We start from the raw sequence: 26,799 nt of genomic DNA on the forward strand, positions 1-26,799 counted from the left end.
AATTGATGAATATTTGAAAACTTGATACTTTCTTTACTAATAATACTCATGTCCAAAAGTAAAAATACTTGTCTTTAAATTTGTCTAGAAGAAAATTTTCATAGGATATCCACTAAATAACACAGCCAGAGTGATTATGTGACAATTTTGAACATGTTTATTTTTAGATGTTTTTGGTAACAGAAATGCAGCTGCAGTTATTAAAAGTGTTTCAGTTTTTAAGTTACTTCTGTAATATGTCAGTTTCATTTTAGTGTGTTAAATTTAGCTTTAAGTAATGATGAGTGTAAATAAAATCACCTCTGAATGGTTCTACTTTATAATCAATGTTAACTATTTTTTTAAATTTATTTTCACTGTATTTTGTTTTGTAACCATTAAGAATGTGGCTAAGTTAGACATATCAGAAAGTGATCCACATCTTCAGTACTTAATTTTTCAATACAACTGAAGTAGAGACCAATAGTTTGTCATATCTAAAGGATCACATTTACCCATGCCATATTTACTTAGGGAAATCTTGGTTAACATCTTTAATCCTTATGTATCTACAAATATAATTATATATCAGCACTTAAGAGTGAGAACTGGTCGTTTTGGGAATTTAATAATATAAATTTCACTGGCTCCCTCTTCAGGATTGGCCCACAAACTTGGATAGGATTGAGTATTGGATTCCATCAGATTTGTCATATTATGCTCTTTGTTCTGAAAGGCTACTTGGTTACTTGAGCATTGGTACTCAGTAATACTATGGAACAGAATAAAGACAAGAATAAAACAACACACATTAGGAAAGTAAAAAGAAAAGAAAAAAAATGCAAATACTTTCCTCCCCCACTTGCATTCAACTGTACTCTGGTAACGCTCTTATATTGTTTTTCTTTTTCTTTTTCTTTTTTTCTTTCTTTTGGGTGGATGGGTGGGTGGAAATTACAAATTTACATGCAAAACTAGAGCATTATTTCAACCAACAATCTGGTTGGGTTTTCTACCTGAAACTCCTCTGCAAGGCAATCACAGCAGATGGAAGCTTCTTTAATCTCTTTCTGGTCTGGAAACCTTTCCAATAGGCTTGAATCAAGCAAGCTGCTTTATGTAGTTTCTGAAATTATATACCAGAAATAATTTTGATACAACTCTAGAAAAGTCTTTTTGAGAAGTTTATCTTTTGAAAACCATCATCTCGAGACAGATGGGTAGCAGGAAACATGAAGTCATTGGGCCTAGAATGTCCAAGTAAACTTATTATATCTCACTTTCCAGATATAATATGTTAAGCTCAGGTAATATCTAGGACATATTCAAGACAGTCTAGGTAGCTCTAAATTCTCTATCTGATCTTATTTTCTTTTTTTTTTTTATAAAGATAATTTTTTTTTCTGATCTTATTTTCTTTTCAAGGACTTCTTAATCCTGCCTTCATCTTTCATAATCTATTTTGAGTTAATGTCTTTTTGTTTTGTTGGGTTTAGTCTTTTGAAACTGCATTTCGTTAGGTAGCCAATACTGACCCAAAATTATGATAACACCAGGATAAAAGGTGTGCCACCATGGCCCGGGAGCTATCTTGCTAATGTTTAGTACTTTGAAAAGATTTATTTTTATTATTTTTAATTATGTGTATGTATGTGCACATATATGCACAGAAGGCTGAGGCTTCAGATCCCCCTGGAACTGGAGGTGCAGGCATTTCTGAGCTATCCAACATTAAGTGCTGACAATGGAATTCAGGTCCTTTGCAGGAGCAGTAGGCACTCTCTAACTGTTGAGCCACTGCTCCAGTCCATTTAGAATTATCAACCCGACTAGGCTTAGGCTATGTATGTTCTGCTAACTATGTGTATATTATTAATGCAAATCTGTTTTAATTTCTCTAAGTTTTTAGGATGCTGTTTTGAGCCTGTTCATCACATATATAATATTGAAAATAGTTTAAGGAAGTAAATTCTTTTCCTTTACTCTTTTCCTTCCAAATTTCTCCCTTCATTCTCTTGCCTAAACTGCACTTTCTTTCAGTTACCATTTGGTCTTGGATTTTAGGTACTTAATAATCTCATTTCCTATTCCTCTAAAAATATATTTTATTATTTTAGATTCTATATTTCATATTTATTTTAAGGCCTCACCTGAAAATAATAAAAGTGTGTCTCTTTCTATAGAAGCTGGAGCCTCCAATTTGAGTATATGTTGAAGAAGTATGACAAAATGAAACCTCTCACATCTCAAACATAATTTTATTAATATAATTTATGAAAAAGAAAACATGTATTATTTTTTTTATCAATGAATAAGAAGGCTCACCACAGGTGGCCATATATAGTTGAGAGATATTTTTGATGAAAATGAAGTTTAAGTGGCTTACTGATAAAAGAGTAAATAAATAAATGATTTCATGAGACATCCTGAAAAAAAAAATGAACCTGCTCAAATCTATAAACAGATATAAAGGGGAGACTAAAATTGTGTTTATGGGTAGACTAAATGTACAAATGAAAATCTTAAAAGATTTCTATTGGATAAAAATTATATTTTGGTTAAACTGTTAAGAGAAGGAAAGTGAGGCATATTTAAGAAGAACAAAAGTTCAATACAATTATCAAATATCACACAAATTATTTTTATAATACCTGTTCTTCTACTTCCTGATGAATCTTAGGGGTTAAAAGGTCAACGAGCTGTCTAAGTTCTCGACTAAATTCTGTAAGAGTTTCCTGTTTATTTAGCAGACTTCTAAGTCCTGAAATATAATAACAAACAAAATAATTATCAATAAAGTAAGATTTTTTGTTATCTAAGTAAAGTCTGGTTTGAAATTGAATAGATATAACAAGATAATTAAGTATATAGTTTTTCTTTTTTTCAACGATTGCTATATTGAGGTTTTTTGAATCTTCCTCTGTTCTGATCATTTTTATGTTCCTCACTTGTGACATCTAAATGTAGAAATGCCTAAATAATATCAGTAAGTCAGAGAAAAAAGAATTTGTTTTCTTTTCAACACAAATACCTTAAACTGAAAGATTATTAAGAAGATAAATTATAAGCACATTATCTATGTATGCCTACCTTGTGGAAGCACTTAAGCAGGTTATTACTATTAATACGTCTTATTAATCAATTTTTTTACAATAACATCTACAATTTGGATGTAAGCTGGAAGTGCTATGACATTAGGACACTGCATTTTAATTCCCAAATAACACAGTATCATAAAACGTTCAATGTAACCTTTGATTCCAAAGCATGTGATATAACAAATTAAAATAAGCAAATAAAAATGCCTTTAGTGTACACCTGGTGCTGCCATCATATAGATCTTTGAATGCCTTATATATTCTTTCAGATCCAAGTTCTCAGCAACACTTACAACTGCAAAATATCTTAGGAAACTTGAGTAAATTTTGCTGCTGCAATTTTATCAATCAAAGAAATGGAGACTAATGTTAAGGTAAATTTTACGTTTTTGTTGTTTTTGCTTTTTTTTATCGGGGTTGAGGGTTGAGACAGAGCTCACTATGTAACTCTGGCTGTCTTAGTACACCACTGTGTAGACGAGGCTGGCCTTGAACTCACAGAGATCCGCCTGTCTCTGACTCTCAAGTCAGAGACAATCCCAAGTGCTGGGATTGAAAGTCTATGCCACCACACCTGGAATGGACATTCACATTTCTATTGAAATCTAGTTGCAGCATTGAAAAATGCCAGGCATAATAAAAACTAGAGGTCTAATATTGGTACTTATTCTATCTCTTTTCTTGCAACATGTAATTAAATTATCTATATTAATGACACATATAAGGAAAGTTACTAAAATCTTTCGAATCATCAAGATTAAAGTCTATTCTAATTGATTAGTAAGTAAACAGGCCCTACAAATTTTAAAAGTCCCATGAAACATTCTATATTAAGCATATTAACTATACTGAATATAAATATACTGGTTAATGAAGAACATAAAGCTAACATAATTTTGGCTGGTAGTTGGGAAACTACAGTCTTTTAATATATTAAATGACCTATTTTTTCCATGCCGCTTATTCTATGTTAAAGGAATGTAATAAAAACTAAATGCATGTATGGAGAATAGTCTTACAATCAGTAAGTGTTTGATTAAATTAACACTCTCACACAAGAAAAGTAGTTAACAATGAGTTCATTTACTCTTAAGATTTATGACATTTTAATCAATGTATCTGAGTTTGGATGTGAGATACATATATATGTGTGATATATAAATATATATATTATAATAATATGTTAAAACATATATGAATATATATCACAATATGTAATATATAAAATTGTTATATGATTACATATGATATGTTATATCATATATATTACATATATAATATAATATTTTTGAGTAAAGGCAGTAAAAAAAGTAAGGGATTAATTATTAACTAATAATAATGCAGTTCTATTTTCTTTTTTAGAATAAATTCTAATAAGGTCAAAAACATCTTTAGTCATTATTTTCTTATACTATTTGGTACATTCAATATAAATACTTTTGTCAGAGATGGAGTAAACATTTATTATAACATCATCAACAAAATATGCATGTTGTCTGTTGGTCATATAGTGACATTTGTTCTGAAATGACATATGTTGCAATAGGTTTGTTTATACAGTTCATCTAACTTTTTAAAATATAAGAATTTTATTATTCATAAACTATCAATACATTTTTGTCTTTGAGAATACCAAAAAAAGAAAATATATTATTATGTCCTACCTTTATAGCAGGCACTTAGTCTCAGTAAAATCAAAATTTCCTGATGGGATTCAGCCAGCACTAGCAGGAGCTTTGTAGCAGTACTTCTTATAACTGGACTAGGTGTTGATAAAAGCTTGAAAAGAATTTCATCTAAAATAGAATGCAGTGCTTTTCCTTCTATTTTGAGTAAACTGCCACTAATAGGACAGAATAAAGAAGTATAATTAATAATTCACACATGGTTGTACAACAAATTTAAAGTTTTAGTAACTTAAATACCTGTGTGTGGTCTAGTCTGTGAAGATAGTCACCTTTTAAAGCATATAACTTGGTTCTAAGAATGTAGACTCTAACACATTAAGTCAGCTAATATTTCTGATTTCCTACTGTGGGCAGGGGATCATATTACGTCTAATAGACAATATAAGGTAGAAGAAGTTCCTCTCTTTCCTCACAGAAAAACTTGCATAAAACTGCATATTAAAAACTGTAAGATTAAACAAGTGCTTCAAAACCTTCAAGGTTGACAAATCACAAGACTGCAGTTATAATCAACAATTATATGACATTTATATGCTTAATTTATAAAGAACATTTTATTTCCTTTGACATTTTTAAATTATCATTCTACATTACTATTGTGAACTTTTTGTTTTGCTCTTTAGTTTGGGCTTTTGTTTTATTGGCCTTTTGCTTGTTTGTTTTGATGTTCATTTCTGTGTTTTAGTGGAGTTTTGTGTTTCTTGATATTTTTTTAAAGAGAGGGCAAAGGAAAAACAACATAGTTTTCTGGGTACTAGAGAGAGGTGGGAAGGACCTGAGAGAAACTGGAAAAGGAAAAAAATCTTGATCAGTCAGGCAGGTGGTTCTGGTACATGCCTTTAATCCTAGCTCTTAGGTTCGAGGCCAACCTGGTCTACAGAGTGAGTTCCAGGACAGCCAGGGCTACACAGAGATACCATGTCTTGAAAGAGAACAAAATAAAAATAAAATAAAAATGTATTTTTAGGTTTCAAGCCTGGGACAAATGGCGGAGGTACCTATTTTGTAACATATCAAAGCAGATGCTGGCTGCCAGGTTCTCTCTGCATCCCTCACTAGCTACCTGTTACAGGACCCTCTTGGCTGGCATACTCCACCCCGTATCACAAACTTCTCCAACCTAGGGGCTGGGCTACTTTTCCTTATATAATTCAACCATTTTGATTACCTGGCCCTTTTGTCAACTCTTTAGGCCTCCTGGTTGCTCTACCTGGTTCCCCTCTTTCCCCTCTCCTTCCCCTGCCTTCTCAGATGGCTCAGGGTCAGGTCCCCTCTGAGCTCTTCCAGATGTCCCTGCCTCCGGCTATGCTCTCCCACATACCTACAATAAGCCTTCTCCACCATGCCTAGGAACAGTCACGTTCCTTTCCTTTCTACTTTTTTTCATTCAGTATTGTGTGAAAAACAAATTGAAAAAAAAGTATTATTAAAAACAGAACTTGTCTATATCATCTAACTTGTTAATAAGTCTATGAGCATAAAGTTGTTCATCTTATTCCTTTGTGATTTTTAAATGACAGTAAATAATATTATTCCTCTAAACTTTTACATAAGTCGCTGGCAGCTTTCTTTCTTTCCTAATCACTTTTGTTGTAGGTGCACTTCATTCATCTTCTCAGATTCAGCTTATGGCTTCTTACTTTTTTCTATTGTTTGAATTGACTTTATTTACTTATAGCAGAATTAATGTCAAAATTTGAGATTTTCTTTATCTATATAAAGAAAATGTATATGTAATATATATAATACAAACTTTCTCCTAAGCATCGTTTGAATTAAGATGTACATCAGAAATTCTCCTATTTTCACATTAATTTATTTAAAAATAATTTCCAATTTTTCTTTTAATTTTTTCTTTATCTCGTATGTTACTTAGGTGTATTATTTATTGCAGTATTTGGGGACTTTTCAGAGATCTGCTCATCAGTCAGGTTCATTCTGATTCCATTTATACCCTAAGCTTTTGTTATTTAAATCCTCTTAAGTTTATTCAGAGTTGCTTCAAGACACTGGGTATGTCTTTTAAAAAATGTTTCCTTGTTTGAAGGAAATGGGTACTTTTTTACATATGTAATTTAATTGGTACTCTACTGCATTTTTAAAGAGAACCCTCTGCAAGTCTCTAATACAGCTCTCTTTTTCCTAGTATTCTGCCTTGTAAATTCTAGGCATCTTGTTTTCCCAATATTCCTGCTTTATTTCTTGAACTCAAACATACCACATCCTAAAAATTTAGCACTAATTCAGGGCAGCTATGAAGCTTTTTTTAAACTGATTTTTTAAAAAGATTTATTTATTTTTATTTTTATGAGTACACTGCATCTGTCTTCAGACACATATGAGAAGAAGGCATCGGATCCCATGTGGTTGCTAGGAATTGAACTCAGGACCTCTAGAAGAGCAGTCAGTGCTTTTAACTGCCGAACCATCTCTCCAGCTCACTGTGAAGTTTTTGTATAGTTTGGATCTTTAATGTGTTCCAAAGGCTCATGTGTGAAAAGCTCAGTCTCAAGAAAGGAGCTATTAGAAACTGTCTGAATATTTAAGGAGTGTGACATTACTGGGAGGCCTGGAGATCATTAGGGGCATGATCCTTTCTCTTTTTTACTTCCTGGCTATAAAGTGAGCAGCTTTGCCCTGCTACCTGCTCTGTGATATGCTTCCTCACTACAGGCTCAAACCAGAGGGCAAATAGTTGTGTACTGGAGGCTCCAAAACCATGAGTCAAAGTAAACCTTTTCTTTTTATAAAAGTGTTACATCAGGTAGTTTGTTACATGACAGAAAGCTAATTATCCTAACCTTACTTACTCTCCCAGTTCCCACTCCAGGCTTTCATTCACACAGAGGAACATTCAGTTTATTGAGAATTGATCCTTCCTAATTTCAATTTGTGTTTCTCTTTTCCCCTAATAGTCCAGTAAAATGCATCCTTGTAATTCTAGTTTAATCCAAAGTTAAAAGTCTGGTGATTATTTTTAAAAAATCTATTCCCTATTACCACTGCCAAAATTTTATCACTTTACTTAAATTGCTATGGTTCCTTCCTTCTTTTCCCCATTATCGGGCAATAAATTTAGGACATTTAACATCCAAGGCAAGAGTACCACTTCTAGAATACCTCTAGTCTTCCAACTGTCTTCTTTATTTACTTTGGTTTCATCTTCTCTCCATTTAGTAACCAGGGCAATAATATTGCAATATTATTGTAATAATACTGTAATAAAGTAATCAGACCATATTTATCTACTTAAAAGTCTTCAAATTTTTTGCCTAGAGGATATGATGTTTTCTTAACATGTCAATTTTTCATAATGTAAGTCTCTTCAAATGTGCTGGCCATGACTGAAACTGAATTTAAATCCCAGAAGGATAAATCTTCTCCACATTTCACCCTCAGCATAATGCTTCTTTCTTGCCTTTGACTTTTGATGTTACCTCTGCCTGGAATACTGCTTTCTTTTCATCCTCCCTGGACAACTTATCTTCCAAGTTTCATCTTGGGTTTAACTTCTCCAGGATGCATTTTCACTCAGTTTGGTTATAACACAATTCTTAACACTTGTGGGATAACTTTAACATTGCAAATTAATATCCCAAAATATAATGATGTCTATCTCAATATTCTGCGGTCACTCGTTGAAGACAAGATTATAAACACTAGGAGCATCACAGTAACTGCTGCCCATGGTAGATGATGAATAAACCTATATTCAAGTTAAATAATACATAATCCCCCTAAGTATATTACTTCTGTTTGGATTTCAAGAAGTACCTATTATTTCTTTTATGCTATTTTTTAGCACATATTATGATATTTAGTTTGCTGCTTATTAAATATGTAAATAAACAATTTTACTGTGATCCTAATATTTTTCTTTAGGTGTCACACCAATTCTCTTTCTGAAGAGCCTGAAATTTTCTATAGCTCTTAGATTATAATTTGATAACAAATTTTGAATCTTTTTTTTAATTGGATATTCTCAGTAAATTTCTTATCTTTTATAGCATTTTATTTTTTTTCTAAAAATCAATTATAAGAACTTAAATTTTATATATAAGTCATATTAGTCATTTTGACAAACTGTAATAAAATTAATAATGTTTCTGATTAAAAATTGTGCAAATTAAGTCACCTGTTGATCTGTAGTATATTCTGTAGCAGAGTCATGACTGCAGCTCCTATTTGAACATTGTCAGTTTGCAGTAAGTGTAAGAAATGATCACTCTGCAGTACTAAAAGAATAGAGAAAAAATGTTAAAGATTTTATAATAACCTAAGTAAGAATTTGTCTTTTTTAAATCAAAGTTTGATCATTTCTGCTAAACTTCTGTCATTGAATGACCTATAATAAAGATTTTTATAGAGGCAGGCAGTTTTAGATGGCCATAAGTAAGAGTCATTCCATTTTTATGAAGTTCGTTGTAGTCAAATGGGTCATCTATAAATACCAAACTAAAATTTTATTTATACTTCTCTTACATTGAAGATAACATCTTCTAAATCTGAATCTTTTTTTCTAGCAATGAGTTTCACTGAATAAAAAGAGTTTCCTAGGTTTATAAATTTTAGGCTCCATTAGCCAGTTACAAAAACTTGGTGTTTGATGCATACATAAGTTGTCTAACCTATATCAACTTGACACAAGCTAGACTAGTCAGAGAGGAAGGATCCTCAATTGAGAAAATGTCTTCACAGAATCGGAATGTAGGGGCATTTTTTAAATTAGTAATTGACGTGAGATAGCTTAGTCCATCATGGGTGAGGTCACTCCAGGACTGATGGTTCTGGCTTCTATGAGAAAGCAAGCAGAGTTAAGTCACATGGAGCAAGTAGTACTTCTACATGACCTGTGCCGTAGCTCCTGACTCCAGGTTGCTGCCCTTACTTCCTTCATTGATGAACATTGATATGGAAATATAAACCAAATAAACTCATTCCTCCTCAAGTAGCTTTGGTCATGGTATTTCACCACAGCAATAGTAACCCTAACTAGGACAACCTCCCATAATCTTAATTTCATCTGTGAAATTAGAAATAAATAACTCTCATAACAGGCTAAGACATAATAATGTTCTAGAAAAGATTATGTTCCCAAAAAATGTCAGTTTCTGTTCCCTATGTCACTTGAGTGAAAAGATTAATTAAAAGTAAAGTCAGATGTGTTATAAGTGGGCCCGTGGAACACTACTGTAGCTTTCATAAAAACAACTTTTATTCTTTCGTTTTCTATTTCTTGAAATAACAATTTGTTCTTTCCCACACCAACACCTGTTCCTTATTTATGCTTATAGCACAATTATTATTTATCATTTGATAACATGGAAAAAACAGTTCCATTTTACATTGTTTCTTTAGTAGTAAAAAGTAAAATCCCTATAACTACATTAAGTGTATTTTCTATTTGTGTCTCTAATAACTCTATTCTACTAATAACTCTAGAAATAACCAGAAATTTACTAGAATCATATGACACCTAGTTCACAAATTTTCTTTTTTACTCTGTTGGAAAATTTTATAATAAAGTAATGTATTAAGGAATTTCTGATTTTTAAAAAATATTGTTTGCCTTGTAATTTCATTTTTTAAAAGTTTTATTAATTATATATAAGTACACTGTAGCTGTCTTCAGACACACCGGAAGAGGGCATCAGACTTCATTGCAGATGGTAGTGAGTCACCATGTGGTTGCTGGGATTTGAACTCAGGACATGTGGAAGAGCAGTCACTGCTCTTAACCGCTGAGCCATCTCTCCAGCCCACCTTGTAATTTCTTAATTTCAAAATAGGTGATTACATGGTAGAGTAAGTTCTATCCCATTACCAAATTTTACAAAAGAAGCTATCAATTTATTTAAATTTTTTGTAATAAAAATTTAAATATAGTTAAAAAGAGACAGGATAGTGTAATAAATCCCCATAACCAAGTCAGTAAGTTTTAACCATCAATTCATGCCAAACTTGTTTTACTTATGCTTTCATTGTAGGTTGAAACAAATCTAGGCCATTAGATTATTTTATCCACAGACATTGCAACACAGCCTGAAAACAACACTGATTAAGGAAAAAAAAACATAACCACCATCTCCCTTAATGAAAATGATCTCTTAATTTCATCAAGAAGCCAAATAAGTGTTCCAACCTCTAAGTATTTGGTGAATTTTTAAATTTGTTTCATTAAGATTCTAGTAAGATCCATGGAACATGGTTATCTTTCAAATTTAAAAATATCAATTATTCTTCCATTTTTATTTTCTTTGTAATTATTCAGAAAATAAAACCATGTAAATTGTCCTCTAGCTTCTGCAGGTTTAAATTTGCCATTGTATTCCTGGAGTGTAATTTGATTCTTTGATTTCCTCTAACTTCGCAGTAGACATTTGAGGACTGAAATGATGGAGGTTTGAATTTTTGGTTTTTAATTTTATCTGTGATGTTATGATAATGCATTGGGTGTGTTTAGCTGCCTTTTTTTAAAGATGTTGCTAGGCATGGGTGGCTAATTCCTAGATCTGCTCACTCATGAGAGACTGCAAAATAGATGATACTCTTTCATTCCTTCTTCATTTATTAGCTGGAATTCTTTCACATAGAGAAAATTCATTGATTTATATGGCAGAATAAAAGCTAGATTTAGATTCATTTTTGTTCAAAAATAATGTATTCTCTGGCAGCCTTCAATAGCAACATTTGCTGTATCAAACTTACTGCAGTTATTAGAGCTCAACTTTTCTTTATTTGACTAGTAGAAACCTTTTAAACTAAAATAAAAATTCCTCTCCTTATCTGTTGAGCCAGTTCACTAGTCCTCGTAAAAACCCATTTGTGCTGGCTTCTGAGTCCTTTTAATACTGATAAAGTTTACTTGCTTCCTTTACATATGGTATTTAAGACACTTTTAAGTTTATTTATATATACTTCCTATCCCAGGCCTACAGGTCAGTAAATTTCTTCACAGGTGTGAAACATTTTATATGGAAAATATTATTAAAAACATTTCAATGTATATATTTAATTTTTCACTCAGTAATTTTATAAACATTTAACAAACTTTTGATAGCTATATAATGATTTCATATTAACCCTAGACATACTATCATTTTAGTATAGTTCTTTTCTCCTTTATATTAAGTTTAACTACTTTTGGTTAAAAGTATTTTTTGGTTAAACAGTCTTTAAATTGAGAATTTGAAGCAATGGTTGATACATAATAGGAAAAAAGATAATACTTTAAATAAAAAGTATTTAGTCACTCACTTAGCTATATGACTACAACTACCAAAAGTACTAGTTACATGAAGTTCAAAGTAGGCTTTAAAAAATGGCAAATGGTATGGATTTCAATCCCTAGGAATGTGTTTTTTATACTTAAAGAATTGTTAGTCTTCACATGCACAAATGATTCTGAAAGAATGCAGAATTAAAGATTCAAATGTTAATACCTGGAAAAAAACATATGGTATAGTTTTTATGTAATGTGAAAATTTCAAAACAGTAAGAATTGTGCCATTATCATGGAGTACAATTTTGGTCTTATGAAAACATAAAATTAATACATAGTTATAATTTTCAATGTAAAACAATATCCAATGAAATAACTTTGAAGTTTGATAAAATTTTATAACAGCCTGTCATTTTAAATTATGAGTGAAACTTTATTTACTCTGTATATGGGGATTTCTCTAGAAATCTAAAGTTAAATTTATTAACACTAACTGTAATTTTAAAAATCACTTTCCTAAACAGTTCAACTTATTAGTCAATCTCTCAGATTCACTAAACATAGCAGTTTTTTTTCTTACCATTCTGTATGAGTTGAATATGACCTCCCAATAGCCAGAAGAGAGAATCGGTCACAATTTGGAAAAAATGTAGTAATTTGTCTTGCTCTTCACCCTTAATACAAAAGATAAAACCAATTTACTTTTCTAATCTACTTTTCTGAAGAATAGACCTCTGCAGAGTAGTCAGCAGACTTGATTTCCAAATTCAATAGCAACTTATAAAGTACCTGAACTTCTATGCTTTGTTTCTTCATTTGTACAACCTGCATTTGTAGTATATGAATGCGCTCCTAATTCATAGTAATTACCAAGACAAAACAAAAATAAAGCAAGCAGTTTAAGAATTACAGATGGATACACTAGACCTTAATGCTTGAAATGCACCAGAATGCCTTGTGAAACTTTTAAACTACCCCTCTGCGCATATCCAAATATACAGAATCTCAATTTCCAAACATAAAATCCAGACATCTGTATTTTCAGTCAGTTGAATGACTTCATTATATAGCCAGAATTAAAAACCCTGGTAATATGAAAATATAAGCATGTAAGGCATTATTAATAGAACTTTCCAGTTCTAGGTTCTCTTCTAATACTGTATGAGAGCAGAGAGCATGTCATTTACTCCCCATTAGAATTCACTGTCTACAATCCTGATGTATAGTAAATGTTCCATTAATATATACCAAGTAAATAAACAATGTTTTTTGCTGAATCTATTCTTGTGAAAAGTTGGTAATAGTGCCACAGCAGGAGACAAGACAGATTCCATTGGCTATGTCTGTCATTTACTAACTATAAACTCTAATGTAAAACTGTATAAACTTATCCAGATCCTTAATGTTTCTAGTGCACCATAAAATTGATAGCAACAGTTAAAAAGCAAAGCAAACAAAAACCCATTAACTTAAATAACTTGTCTTTTCCTATAAAAACCACATTAAACCATGATTTAGTCTAGTAAACTCCTTTTCTAATTTCATCCAAAGATACAATGAGAAAGGGCATCATAATTTTTAGAAAGATCCTGTATTTCTAGATGTCCAAACTAAATTTTAAAAGTTAGATGTCAACCATTACCTCTGACACATGTTAACAAAATTTGCCATTAAAAAAACATCTCAAAGTTCTTGAATAGGTATTTTTCTCTTCTGATACGGATTTAAAAACCTAAGTATGTAGCTTGGGCCAGAATGTCTAATATGTGTCCTACCATATTTTATACTAGCTTCAAACTATCAAATTCTTAAAAATTTGTTTGAAAACTTCTAAGTAGGCTAATAGACTCAAAATTCCAGATGTAAAAATATATGATCTAAGTTAAATCCTCTGCCAATAAAATTTATTATATTTAAAATAGCATAGTCCATATTATTAAATTTTTCATTTAATTCCATTTGTTTTGTTTTTAATATGTATGAGTGTTTTTCCATGCATGTATATATGTGCATCACATCTAACCTTGCCTGAGGAGGCCAAAAGAGTGCGTCAACTATAGGATGTTGTGAGCTACTGTGTTTGTTTTAATTTTTGAGACAGGGTTTCACTACCTAATCCTGGCTGACCTGGAATTCTGGTCAGACTGGTCTCAAACTCCCAGAAATCCACTTGCCTCTGCCTACAGAATGCTAAGATCAAAGGCATATATCACTATGCCCAACAAGAAACATTTTATTCCTGACTCATGGTCAAGAAATACTTCACTCACAAAAAGCCTCCTTTAGCAAGGTGTAATGATGAACATCTATATCCCTGCAGTCAGAAGACTGAGGCAGGATGATTGTGAGTTTAACGTTATTTGGGCTGTATAGTGAAGTTCTATCCTAGGAAAAAAACACAAGGAAGGAAAAAATGGAGGAAAAACATCTTTCTATCTCAATTAGCATGTTCTGTTCTTTCCTATGCACATTACATTTATGATTATGTCACATATATAATATTTCTGTCTTGGGCTAATTGTCAAGGAACAGTCCTACTGAATCAACTTCCAAAGTACTAAGGAGTTGCTATAAATTATATGAGCTTGCAGCTTTCTCAGCACTATTGAGTTTATATGAATGTCAGAATGAGACAACTGGTTATTTTCATTAATACTCAAAACAAAATTACTCTTAAATAAAAGTTTATCATTATTACATAAAATCATCCCATATGCCACAAAATACCTTAAATTATCTAACATTACAAAATAGTCATTGTTAAACTTTTCTTCATCTTTCTTCTCCTGTTATTCCTAGGCTCTGGTAACCAGTTTTCTAGTCTTACTTTCTATGAGATTAGCTTGTTTTAGATTCTATATGTCATTGAATACATATAGCATGTGACTTTCTGGCTTGGCCTACTTCATTTGCTGAACTTCCCTTCCTTCCATGGTGTTGCAAAGGACAGAAATTTGTCTTTTATTTCATTATTTATGAATTCACTGCTGATATTTAGGTTATTACTATTTTTGACTATTGTAAATAGTGCTGCAATAAACATAGTACAGATATTTTGATATTGATTTCATTTCTTTAAAATGTAAGTCCAACAATGTAATTACTGCCTATAAGTGTTGAACTATCACATATAATAAAAAATTGTAAGAGTGGAATCGAGGAAGCGAAGAGATGGCTTAGTGGTTAAGAACGCTGGCTGCTCTTTCAGGAGACCTAGGTTTGAATCCTAGTACCTTTGTGGTAGTTCACAATAAATGAAGATAAGAAGTCTTTGGTATTCAAATTGAAATCTGAGTTCTCTGCTGTGCCATCTAGGCTAGTTTAATGCAACTAACTGAAGATGAAGAAATTCTCAACTTCTGGTCCCTCAGAGCTAGGACTGAGGACTGAGCACAAATACACTCACGGCCTGACTGTGAGCACAGTAAGACAATCTTGAAGACAATCACTTAAGGTTAAGTCAAGCTGTTAGAGGAAGAATGGGCACCATAGATGGGAGACTGATAAGTTAGCTACATAGTTGATTTAGTCATCCACAAGAATGAAGCAGAAGCTGCCAATACCATCCAATAGATAAAGGACAAACCTTCCTTTATGGGTAACAGTGCTAAGTAAATTCCTAATGATTTCTCATTAAGCAGGATTCTTTGTTTATACAGCATACAGTACAAAGTATGTGTTCTACACTATGAAATATGTATATGAAATAGATTTAATAGGCTTGGACACTTAAGAATGGCAGAACACAAATCTTCAAAAATTTGCTTCTCTTGTGATGAAAAGCCTTATTACAAATTCAACAAAATAGTACGGCATTTGCTGCTGTTCTAAGGTGGGGTTACAGATTCCATTTTTAAAGTCTGATGTGCTGATGTGGCACTTCTTTACAGAAAGTAGACTAGAAGCTGAACATTCTTGGATACTAGAATACTGATTTCCATACACAAGGCCTGGATTTTGCCCAACAGCTTCTCAATATGAAGATCTGAAAGAGGTACTTGATAAGGCAAAGAATCATTTTCTCCATGCTCTCCTACTTCCTCCTCCTTCTCTGCATATGAACATTACATAAAATATAAAGGTATCAAAATATTATATATTTTCCTTAAAGTATGTATGACTTTATGTGTCAATTAAAAAATAAAAGCTATGGTCTAACTAGCCTGAAGTATAAGAAATGAGAGGTTTGAAACAGCTGTAACAGTCTGGAAAGAAGTGATACCATGGATTTAAGTATATGTGCATGTTGCCTCAAATTAAGTGGTAAGACAAACTCTTAAAGAAATCATACAGTATTTTTCAGCTAAAATTTACAAATTTTCTAATGTAGAGATTAAGTTTTTGGTTAAAGATGTTTAAATTCACTACTCTTCTTGTCTGTTCAGCTAGATACAGAATATTTGAAAAGTGACAGGGGACAACTTAGGAAGGGATAGTTATGGTTGCTGTACATCTTTGTAATTCCAGTGCTGAGGAGGCTGGGGCAAAAGGACTGAGACTCTTGAGACCTGCAAAGCTATACACTGAATGTGAAGTTAGCCTGGGCTATACAGTGAAATCTTGTTTCAGGAAAACAAAAAAACAAAACAAAACAAAAAAACCAAAAGAATGAAAAATATTTAGCCATACAACACTGAACACATACCTTAGTTGCATTGATGAAACATGTTTGCAATCGTCTCCCCAGGACAAGAAAATTTTCGGCAGCTGATGGAAGTAATTCCTTGTAAAATTCTTCTCCATCTTCTCCTGGCTCTAAGCCCACACAGCAATGGCTGGAATAAGAGTACAAGTTTGTGTTAATAATAAATATCATTATAATATTCAAAATTCCATAGGCATTGTGCCTTAATGAAAATCTTAAACCTGCTAGAAAATTTCAGTTTTCTAAGGAACTAAACTGTGAAATGGCTCTTGCTTGCATTTAATTCTAGGATTCATGTATCTTAAAAACAAACTGACTCACTCTTTAAGAAAAGAAAGATATGTCTAGGTGACAGTGTATGCCTTTAATCCTACAACCTAGAAAGCAAATACAGGAAGATTTCTGTGAGTTCAAGGCCAGCCTGGCTTACATAATCAGTTCCAGATCAGCCAAGTTTACACAGTGAGACCCTGTTTCAAAAAACAACAACAACAACAAACAAAAAAACAAAAAACAAAAAAAAAAAACAGAAAGAGAGAGGTTGAGGGAAGGGAGAGAACAAGGGAGGGAGAAAAGGATGAATGGATGGAAGGAGGAAAAAGGGGAGAGAAGGAAAGAGAACAAAAGAACATGAAAGACACTTGATTTACATTCAAGAAAAATGAGAGAAGTTTTCAAGGAATTAGCTACTCTCACCCTAAAGCCAAAGAATACCTTAACTGTTTAATTCATGTTAATTTCTGTTAACTAATGTAGTTTAGACTGTAATAACTAAAAATATCTAGGGTGAGGTAAATCATCAAAGAAAAAAAAATAAAAGAATCAAACACTCTAGTTTCAAACCAATTCCCCTTTCCAACAAACTGTTTTCTTAAGACCCACAAATTATCTGCCTGTCTAATCCCTATATCAGAAGGGAAAACAGTTAAAGCATTAACCTGTCTGTAGTAGGAACACTTTATAATACACAGTAAGAAAGAAAAAGCCCTTTACGGAAATATTATCTTTTAAAAACTATACATTAAAGCTAATCCCTGGATATGAGTTGGACATATTCAGAAATATCAAGAATAAAAGTACTTATATAGTAGTCCTGTGCCAAAAAGAGCTTTCAATCCAAAGGTAGATATAGTATAAATAACCACGATTGTCTAAATCTTTTCAACAAAATGTGTACAAACTGATAAACAGTTACAATTACAAATTGAGCATGTTAAAAACCTTATAGGCTAATGCTTGCTATTGAGTTTTTACTTTGTCTCTAGTTCTTAAGCTTAACAGCTCAGCATATCTATATGACAGACAGCATTAATTAAAAAAATATTTAAACAATATTATCATAAGCTAGCATATATCATCAAAACAAAAATATAAACTTATCAACTTATGTTCGATCAATATGAAATAATCTTGAAAATTAAGTATAAAAGAGTATTACACAATTTTGTAACTTTTTTGTAACTGTAACTTTGAATTAGGCCTTTATGTAATAACAAAGTAGAATTAAGTAGTTTAGAAAGTTATGATCTAAGACAATCGTATAAGAATGAAAAATATCTCTCCTGTGAGAATAGTTTATTTAAAATCAAATGGTGTGGGGCTGGAGAAATGGTTCAGTTGTTAAGAGCACTTGTTACTCTCACAAAATACCAGGCTCAAATCCAGAACTCACATGCTCTTCTGGTCTCCATGGGTGCCTGTACGCATGTCCACATACCCATACACAGACACCAAAATATACACATAATGTAAAATAATAAATTTTATAAAATCAAATGCAAGTCTAAAGATTAACTCAGGTACTGAGAACACTTTATCTTTCATCACCTTCTTTTAAAAAATCATTTGATCTTTCTATTTTTAACATGGCAGTAGAAAAGTAAATGTTGCTTCTAAATTTCATATATAGGATTTGGGTTACCTAATGAATATAATGTTTAAATAGCTACATCACTACAAATGAAATGGAGTTTTTATACTTGTTCTTCTACAGTTATTTGCTGTATTTTCATTTTGTCACCTATTCATTGTGTTCTGTCAAGTATCACTGCTACTCAATCTTTAATGTAAGTGTTCTAAGTACAGAGCTTTAATTTATTCATTTCTTCAAATATTTCTGAGTAAAAAAGAATAGATGAGCTAATTGAGACTCATGTGGCAAACAAAAGACATGATCATGTGTAAAGAAATCTTAGGACAATCAACTGCAACTGAAGTTACAAACAACAGCATATGGTGTGAAAGAAAAGTAAAATCAAACATAAAAAGAGATTCCAGTTCTTACTAGAATGACGAATAAAAAAGAATTATTGAAAATTAGAACAAGCTAACCTATTTGCTTCATTTTTACCTTAGTATCTGTGTAAGCTGGGAAATTGTAGACCAACCACCCTGGATTCGAGAAGAATCTTGACTGAGGACCAGTAGACAATACTGAATGAGGTCATAACAATATATATCTTGTTTGACTTTCTTCAACTCTGAGCTTCCCAAAGGGGTGCTGTTTATTATTTCTAAGGAAAACAAATAAGATACACTTATTTTTTTTCAAATCATCTAAAAGATACTTGTATTTATATGTTGTTATTGTTAAAAATATAGCAAAAAAGAAAATGTTATTCCACAGTGTTAAGATTTCTCTAAACAAATTAGAATACTAACACTGTATCATCACAGAACCAGTATTTACTTAATAACTTTCCTAACTATAAAAGTATTTTCTTACCTTTTAACTTCAATAATATAACAGGGACATTTTGTTCAGGACTTTTCGCTACTTCAGCAGCTAAAGACAAGATCCTTGGGTCTGTACCTGCTGGCTTCATTTTTTCTACCACCTATGCTTAAACATAATAAAAATTTTAAAAAAGATCAAACATACTAAGAATCAGAAATTGTATGAGATTCACATTTATTCTCTCTGTGCAACAATTCTAGGATAGACTTCATATAGGAGAAACAGACTGTATGAAGAGTGGATATGCAGGCTTAAGTACAGCTTTTTCTTCAAAGGTCATTTTACAAGGCTGGCCATTGGCTAGTATCTAGAATGTGGATTTCAGAAGAATTTTTATTGTTCTCTTATAAGCTTGGATCACTGTGCAAAAACTGCTATAAACATAAGGGTTGTGGTAAATAAACATCTGTTTTCCTTTTAGAGTCTAAGAATTCTGATATATGCTTTGTTTAATTTTTAATACTTACTAAGATACCTGAGACATTTTACAAAGAGGTTTATTTGGCTCACAGTTCTGGAAGTTCAAGGACCTTATGTCAGGGCACTGGATTAGTTCAGGTGAAAGCTGTCTTGGCTTTACCACATTATAGATGGAATGATAGCATGAGCAGAAGATATATAGGCTGAGAGAGACTAAGGAAGGACCAGGTCTTTTTATAACAGTCTTCTCTCCAGGACTATCTAAATTCTTACAAAAACCGTATTGATTCTTTTAAGGGTGGTGTCCCTAATGATGTAATTATTTCCCACTAGGCTTCACCTCTTGATGGTTCCACTACCTCTTAGTAGTGGCATAAAGAACCAATCTTTCAACACAAACCAGTAGAAATTCTGGTAACTGTGTGTCTAATAAGACCTCTAGTAGAAAATACTTCACAGGTGTGGTTACAACTGTTTTCCTTAAGAAATTATCCTGTAATTCTACTGGGAGTAGACTTTGAAGACTGTGCTTCGTTTCCTGTGGCTGTAACCTATATGATCTTTTTAATGACTTTCTTTACATATCTTCACTAAAACTTACAGCTACAAATAAGACAATATATGTGTTGTGTCCTTTGAACCCTTCTACCTAATCACTGAACCCGGATATGGCTTGGAAAACCCCTAAAAACTACACCTGAGAATGTTATGAAATTATAACAAAATTAAAAATTACTTATAGTACATCAGTTCTAAAATTAAAAAGTCCATACCTCAATTTTCTTACTAAAACTTTTATATATAAGTCCTAAATATTTGAAGCTCAATAGTATCATTAAAACATTTTAATTATAAAGATAACACATAGTATTTTTTATGCATTAAGAACTGTGCTTAGTGGGTTTTAATGCATTATTTTATCCTTACAATGGGATTATGAAGTAGTGTCCATAGCCATCTCAAATTTGCAGTTAGGAAAAATAAAAGTTAGCTGAACATAGTGGTACATGCCTTTAAATCTGAATACTTGGGAAAGAGGCAGGTAGACCTCTGTGAGTTCAGGACCAACCTCTATATAGTGGATTTCAAGACAACCAGAACTAGTGAAACCCTCTTCTTGACTAAATATAAATCATTAATAGGCAAACTCACTGAAACTATTTTAAAGAAAGTCCAATAAAATTCCTAGCGTGTAGTAGATGTAACACTACCCTAGAGAATGTGTGTTATCTTACTCTTTATAGTATCTACATTATTCTACCTGATCTTTGTAAGAATTCATCAAAATACATTTAAACATTCTCTTCACTGGTGGCCATTCGGGTTGCAAATTATTCTATACAATATGGTATACAATATGGTAATAAAAATGAACTGAACAAATCCTTCTTGACATTAGATGCCCACAAAGTCAACCACCTGGTTTTCTCTAAATCAACGATTTCATCTGTGAACATAATAGTCATACCTTGTCCCTAGACTTCAAAATTTAGAAGGCAATCACCAATGATAAGTCTAAAACTATGAAAATATTGCTGAGCCCAAAATAATTACTTAGAGAATTCTGTATTGTTTTTACTTGCTTGCATGTATTAACTCATTTAACCATCTCAACAATTCTAAGGAAAAGGCATTATTTTTTACATAGCTATCTATGATTTCCCCAACGCTAACAATAAGCACATCTGTTTGATTTGCTTGCATAAAATCACATTGATAGCATGAAGATGAAGTCAAAGCTCAGACATTCTGGCTTCAGAACCTTCGTGCATAAATATCACATAGAACAGTCTCTATATCTTTAAAGGTTAGAAGGCAAAAAATAATCACCCATCCACCTGGAAAAATAAATGGACAAATCTACTTAAGGTACAAGTGGAGGGATAGTCTGGTCACACAATTAGCCCGAGGGGGCAACTCATCGTATACTTTCTCTGAATTCTCCTCTAATGCAATGAATGCTTTCTCCTGTTTCATAACAATTTTATGAAGTGTCAAGAGGGGGGGGGAAAGGGACAGTTATCAATTAATTCTCTTACCCTGTTGCTAGACTGATCTCTGAGGAATCAAGAGTCCCAGGCCTTGCCCTTCACTGCTTCCAGGAATCACTAGGACAGAAACAAATGCCAGAAACCTACAGTTACCCCCTAATGCTATGCTTCTCGGTCTCCTCTGGAAATGCCCCCTCCTCAGGTCCTAATCGGGCGGGAAAAGCTTGTGTACTTAAAGGTTTAAAAACCAAAAACAAACACACAAACGAACGAACACAGGACCGTCAAACATAACTGCGCTTCCAGAGGGCCTCCAGTCAGGTCACATCACCTGAGGGGGCGCGGCTGGGGTTCCAGAACCGCCTCAGAGCAACTAGGCCTCAGGAGGCCAGAGGCCTGGGCCCAGCCGCCACCTCTCCTCAGGAGTCCGTTTCCACACCAAACCTGCGGGCCCGGCGCGGAGGAGGCCCACGCTCCCGTTACCAGGCCCCGCCAGCCCGTTCTTCCCCAGGTTTCTGGCGTCCTAGCTTCCCCGCCCCCTCGGGCCTTCACCATCCCAGCCGCCATCTCAGGTCTCTTACCTCATCTTTCCCCCGCGTTCGTCCACCTCAGGCCCGACCCGCACAGCGCACCTCAGCGTGGCTGCCTTAGCCGAGCTGTGTGCGTCGCGACGCGGGAAGGGGGCTAGGGGCGGGGATGGGGGCCAGGGGCGGGGCGGGGCCTTGGGAGAGGGGCGGGGCAACTGTCTCCAGACAGCCAATCAAGACTCGGGGCGCTCCAAGGGGCGGCCGCACGCGTTTGGAGGTGAACGGAGCCCGCCCCGGTTCCGAGCTCGGGCTCGCGGCCAGTGCAGCTGCTCCAGAAGGCGGCGGCGGCAGACGGCGAAGGCCAAGCGGGAGGCAGAGGAAGAGGATGAATGGACCAGCGGGACTCGCATACCTGGACCGTCGCGAGCGGGTTCTAAAATTAGGCGAAAGTTTCGAGAAGCAGCCGCGCTGTGCTTTCCACACTGTGCGCTGTGAGTGCGGACTGTCCCGGGTTCCTTGTGGGATGGGGAGGTGTTACGGCGACCGACAGACATACCGCGGTTCTTTGCACCGGGAGACCGGATGGCAGCGTGATCTGTTACCCCGTTGTCAGCCTCTGTGCAGCAACCTGGCGTCCCACAGGTGTAGGAGAACCCAGGAAGGATTTACGAGAGACTGACCGACAGAAGAGGAAGTTTTGTGGGAGGATCTGCAGGGGGTGGCTGTGGAGACTAGCGTGACAAGTGGATGATGAAGAGTTTGGAAGGGTGACAGGCAGATGGAACAAAGGACCGAATGCAGGGCAAAAGTGATGTTTAGAGGCCACAAGGACATTTCCTCCCATTTTCACTTGACCTCACTCTGGCTGATGAGAGTTCCCATTTAGTTTGTTCCTGGGGGAGAGACTGACAGCTGTCTCAATCTCTTTTAGATCTCAGATTTCATTGTCAGCTAAGTAATTACTGGTCATCAAAAATTGAAAGGTTTTTTTTTTTCTACTTTCTTTATTTTAAAATTTTACCTCTCAATAATTTCTACCCTTTGGTTTTTGTTTTTGTTCTCTGGGATTCCTTTTTACTTAAGTTATCGTTAATATTGTTGGGAAAGAGGTTATAATGAGCCTTTTTGTTTCAGTAATTAAATGATATACCAGTACGATAAATATAACTTAGTTTTTGTTTGTGAAACTTCTCTTTTGCATGATAGGCCGCAGAATTCTAGAGCATAAGGGAATCACTGAGTCGTGACCACTTGTGTGTGTGCACGCACGCATGTGTGAAACGAATTTTTTTTTTCACATCTTTTCTGCAGGACTGCTCTTCTTTATTGTCTTGTTGCCCTACATTCCTCCACCATCCTGTCCCTTTCCTTATAAAGGAAAGTTTATATTCTGAAGAACACCCATTTAAAACTGAGTCTTCAAAGTTTAAGTTGCAGACAATCTAGTTTCAATAACTCAGAGTAAAGGGAGGAAGAACCAATGATTTTAACTTTCCATTGATATATTTAAGCTTTATAAAAAGAATGTATTATGCAAAATTAGCATGTGTTGGTGGAACAAATGGGAGAAGTTTACCGGCAGAATTTCAATGGTGTCCCTTGTTTATCTTGCTCTGGATTGTTATACAGAGTTCCCCATAATGCAACAGTGAGTGTTGTGCAGCCTGTAATCTCTCTCCCTCCCTCCCCCCTCTCTCCCCACCTCCCTCCAAAAGCCAGATACTGTTTTTATCTGATCTCTTAGTGCCCCTTTTCCAAGCACCATGTCCTTTTCCTCTTCTCAGCTATGCAGTGATATTTTGTTTTTTTAAGCTACAAGGTTTAAGATTAAAGAAAAATGTTATACAGAGATTTATATATATTTATTTTTATGTATATATGTGAGCCTGAGTGTCTATGTGTGCATTGTATTATGCAGTGCCCTCAGAGACCACAAGAAAGTCTCAAATCCCCTGTAACTGGAGTTAACCTCAGTTATTAGTAACCTGATGTTGATGCTGAGAATACCCCCAGTTCTCGAAATAACAGCCAGTGCTCTTAACTGCTGAGCCATCTCTCCTGTCCCTCAGTGTATATATTTTTATAGCTTAAGTTCACATTCTCTTCTTACAGATACAAATCCAAAATTAAATGCATGAAATGCAGCTTTTGAAAAGGACCTTGCAGGTGTTTCTAAGGCTTTTATTTATAGTTTATTTGACTAACTGATTGATTAATTTCAGCATTAGAACTCAAATCCAGGGCCTTGTACAAACTAGGCAGGTGCTCTAGCACTGAGCTACATCCCTGGCTTTACAAAAGTTCTTAAAATGCTGAAAACATATTTTCCAAATCAGAGTCAGAGCCACAAGAATGACAATAAACAAGAATATGCAAAAGACATTGATAATAACAAGTACAGAGCGAACAGGCTTAGATTCCGCACATAGTCCTGCAGAAGGCTTTAAAAGTGTGCTGTCTCCCCCACCCCCATTCAGTTAAGTATAATAGCACACAGAACCCTTTTAGATTTATTTAAACAAAACCTGCCATTACCCTGGAGAACAGGCTTATTTCCAGTGTGACCTTAGTCTTAATAACTCAGTAAGGAATGGAAACTATATTATATAGAATTTGACATTTATTCAAAGCTGGTGGACCTAATTTACACTAGACTCTCAAGCCAATGTGATTTGAGAGAAAGTATTATTTTGTCTCATACATGCAATAAATCTTCCTTGTCATTTACATTAATGCTTCAGTTAAGCCTGGCTGTGAACCCTGAACGTCACCAAACCTGTATGTAATGTGACATTGAGCACATTCTCTAAGCTTTCAACCACAGTATTCATTTGTGAAAGTGGTAATATCTACCTTTTGGATTCTTTCCTAGAGGGGTTGTGGTAACATAAAAAAAACCTAACAAAGCGTTTAGAACATGATTAAGAATAAATAAGTCACCGTTACTTTTTATGAGTTCTATTTAATTATGTATGAAGAGCACTAATGCATGTAAACTTAATTGTAACAATGACAACATTTGGCAACAAAGATCCACTATATAGAGTTTGAATAACTCATTAGAATTAACTTTGGATTTGGGCCACCACCAGCATCGTGATTTATATCTATGTAAAGGCCAATAATCAGTAAATTTCCTGTTCTCGGTGACACCATTTGTTTTTGTCACAGAATGATCTGATAAGTAATGACTACAGAAAGGTCTTCTATTCAAGTGAGCCTACCCACCAAAAGTAGGAAAGCTTTCGTGGGAGTAAATATCAGAAGTTACCCTGATTTAAACTAGCATCTGATGATGTTGGTAGCTACAGTTCTTTGACCAGTGTGAACTTTGACATCCTTTCCTTGCTGTGACAGAGACCCAAGGGACTCAGCAGTTAAGGGACCTACTGCCTTTCCAGAGGACCTGGACTGGTCCCGGGTACCCAGATGGCATCTACATCTGTCTCTAACTCCAGTTCCAGAGGATCCACTGGCCTCCTTAGGCTCCTACCCATGAGTACATGGAAACAAAACATTCATACACATACAATAAAAATAATGAAGACAAAACTACCAGCAAACCAAAAGCATCCTCTTAGTTGCTTCTGTCACCGTGTCCACAGTCACATTATTTGATCGTATAGAAATTGATATTTGTATCCATTTTTAGATGACTTCAAGCCTGCTTCTATTGATACCTCTTGTGAAGGAAATCTTGAAGTTGGCAAAGGTGAACAGGTGACAATAACTCTTCCAAATATAGAAGTAAGTAGTTCTCTATATCAATATGAAAAAGGTCTATTCTAAAGGATTTCCACTAAATATCAATGAAAATACTTGCACCATTTTTAAAATGATGGTTAGTTAAGGTGATGAATATTGCTCATAAAAAGCAAAATCAACACATTCTGAGCTGTTTTGGCTGAAACAATTTTAAAAATACTTTAATTCATTTAATGGTTTCAAGGAATATCATAGTAAATGACTTGACAGTGATTGCAGATATAATAATTACAGAATTGCTATTTTCAGTCAGATTTTATACTCTGAGCTAGGGATGATAATAGTGTTTCTTGCCTTATAGTCCTAGCTTGCTATTACAGATGGACATGTAAACAAATAGCTAATGTGTAAGTTAGAACATATATAAAATTTCCTGTATTGCATTTAACTGGAACAAAATTCTTGGCCCATGGAAATCTTGAAAGGCTTCATAAAACAATCAGCAATTGAGCTGAGCTTTTAAAGACGAATGACAGATAGACAGGAAATATGATACTCTAGTCAAGTGGAGCAGTGTATGAAAGTCTCTAATGCTGAAAAGAACAGGCCTGTGGGGTGAATAACTTATTACAGTAAAATCTAGCGAGAATAGCTTAAAGGAGTACAAACTGAAGCACAGACTGGGATCAAATTGCGAAGTTTATTTTATGTTGAAATTTAAAATTTGTATGTCATTGTATTGAATCTAGGAATAAGTCTAAACAAAGAAGAATAGGATGAGATTCAT

The 26,799-nt window shown here is 34.1% G+C and overlaps 2 protein-coding genes across 3 annotated transcripts in view; one reads left to right on the top strand and one right to left on the bottom strand.

Moving 5' to 3' along the window:
• Positions 1–22,418, bottom strand: part of IQCB1 (IQ motif containing B1) — a 51,362-nt gene extending 28,944 nt beyond the window's left edge. The window contains exons 1-10 of one of the 2 annotated variants that reach the window (XM_080919400.1): positions 22,362–22,382; positions 21,829–21,897; positions 19,358–19,469; positions 18,983–19,145; positions 16,633–16,762; positions 12,568–12,661; positions 8,901–9,000; positions 4,742–4,920; positions 2,631–2,740; positions 996–1,105 (exon numbers count right to left, since the gene is read on the bottom strand). In XM_080919400.1, coding sequence (XP_080775526.1) covers positions 996–1,105; positions 2,631–2,740; positions 4,742–4,920; positions 8,901–9,000; positions 12,568–12,661; positions 16,633–16,762; positions 18,983–19,145; positions 19,358–19,457 — 986 coding nt within the window. In that variant the 5' untranslated portion in view covers positions 19,458–19,469; positions 21,829–21,897; positions 22,362–22,382. Of the gene's footprint in view, positions 1–995; positions 1,106–2,630; positions 2,741–4,741; positions 4,921–8,900; positions 9,001–12,567; positions 12,662–16,632; positions 16,763–18,982; positions 19,146–19,357; positions 19,470–21,828; positions 21,898–22,361 lie in introns of both variants that reach the window. The other variant, XM_080919399.1, reaches the window with a different exon arrangement.
• Positions 22,419–22,692: 274 nt separating this feature from the next.
• EAF2 (ELL associated factor 2) overlaps positions 22,693–26,799 on the top strand; it is a gene marked incomplete at both ends in the record, with an annotated part of 34,671 nt that continues 30,564 nt past the window's right edge. The window contains 2 exons of the mRNA XM_080919200.1: positions 22,693–22,798; positions 25,960–26,054. Of these exons, the coding sequence (XP_080775326.1) occupies positions 22,693–22,798; positions 25,960–26,054 (201 nt within the window). The remainder of the gene's footprint in view (positions 22,799–25,959; positions 26,055–26,799) is intronic.

This window comes from Micromys minutus, assembly GCF_963924665.1.
Source record: "Micromys minutus genome assembly, chromosome: 7".
NCBI lineage: Eukaryota > Metazoa > Chordata > Mammalia > Rodentia > Muridae > Micromys > Micromys minutus.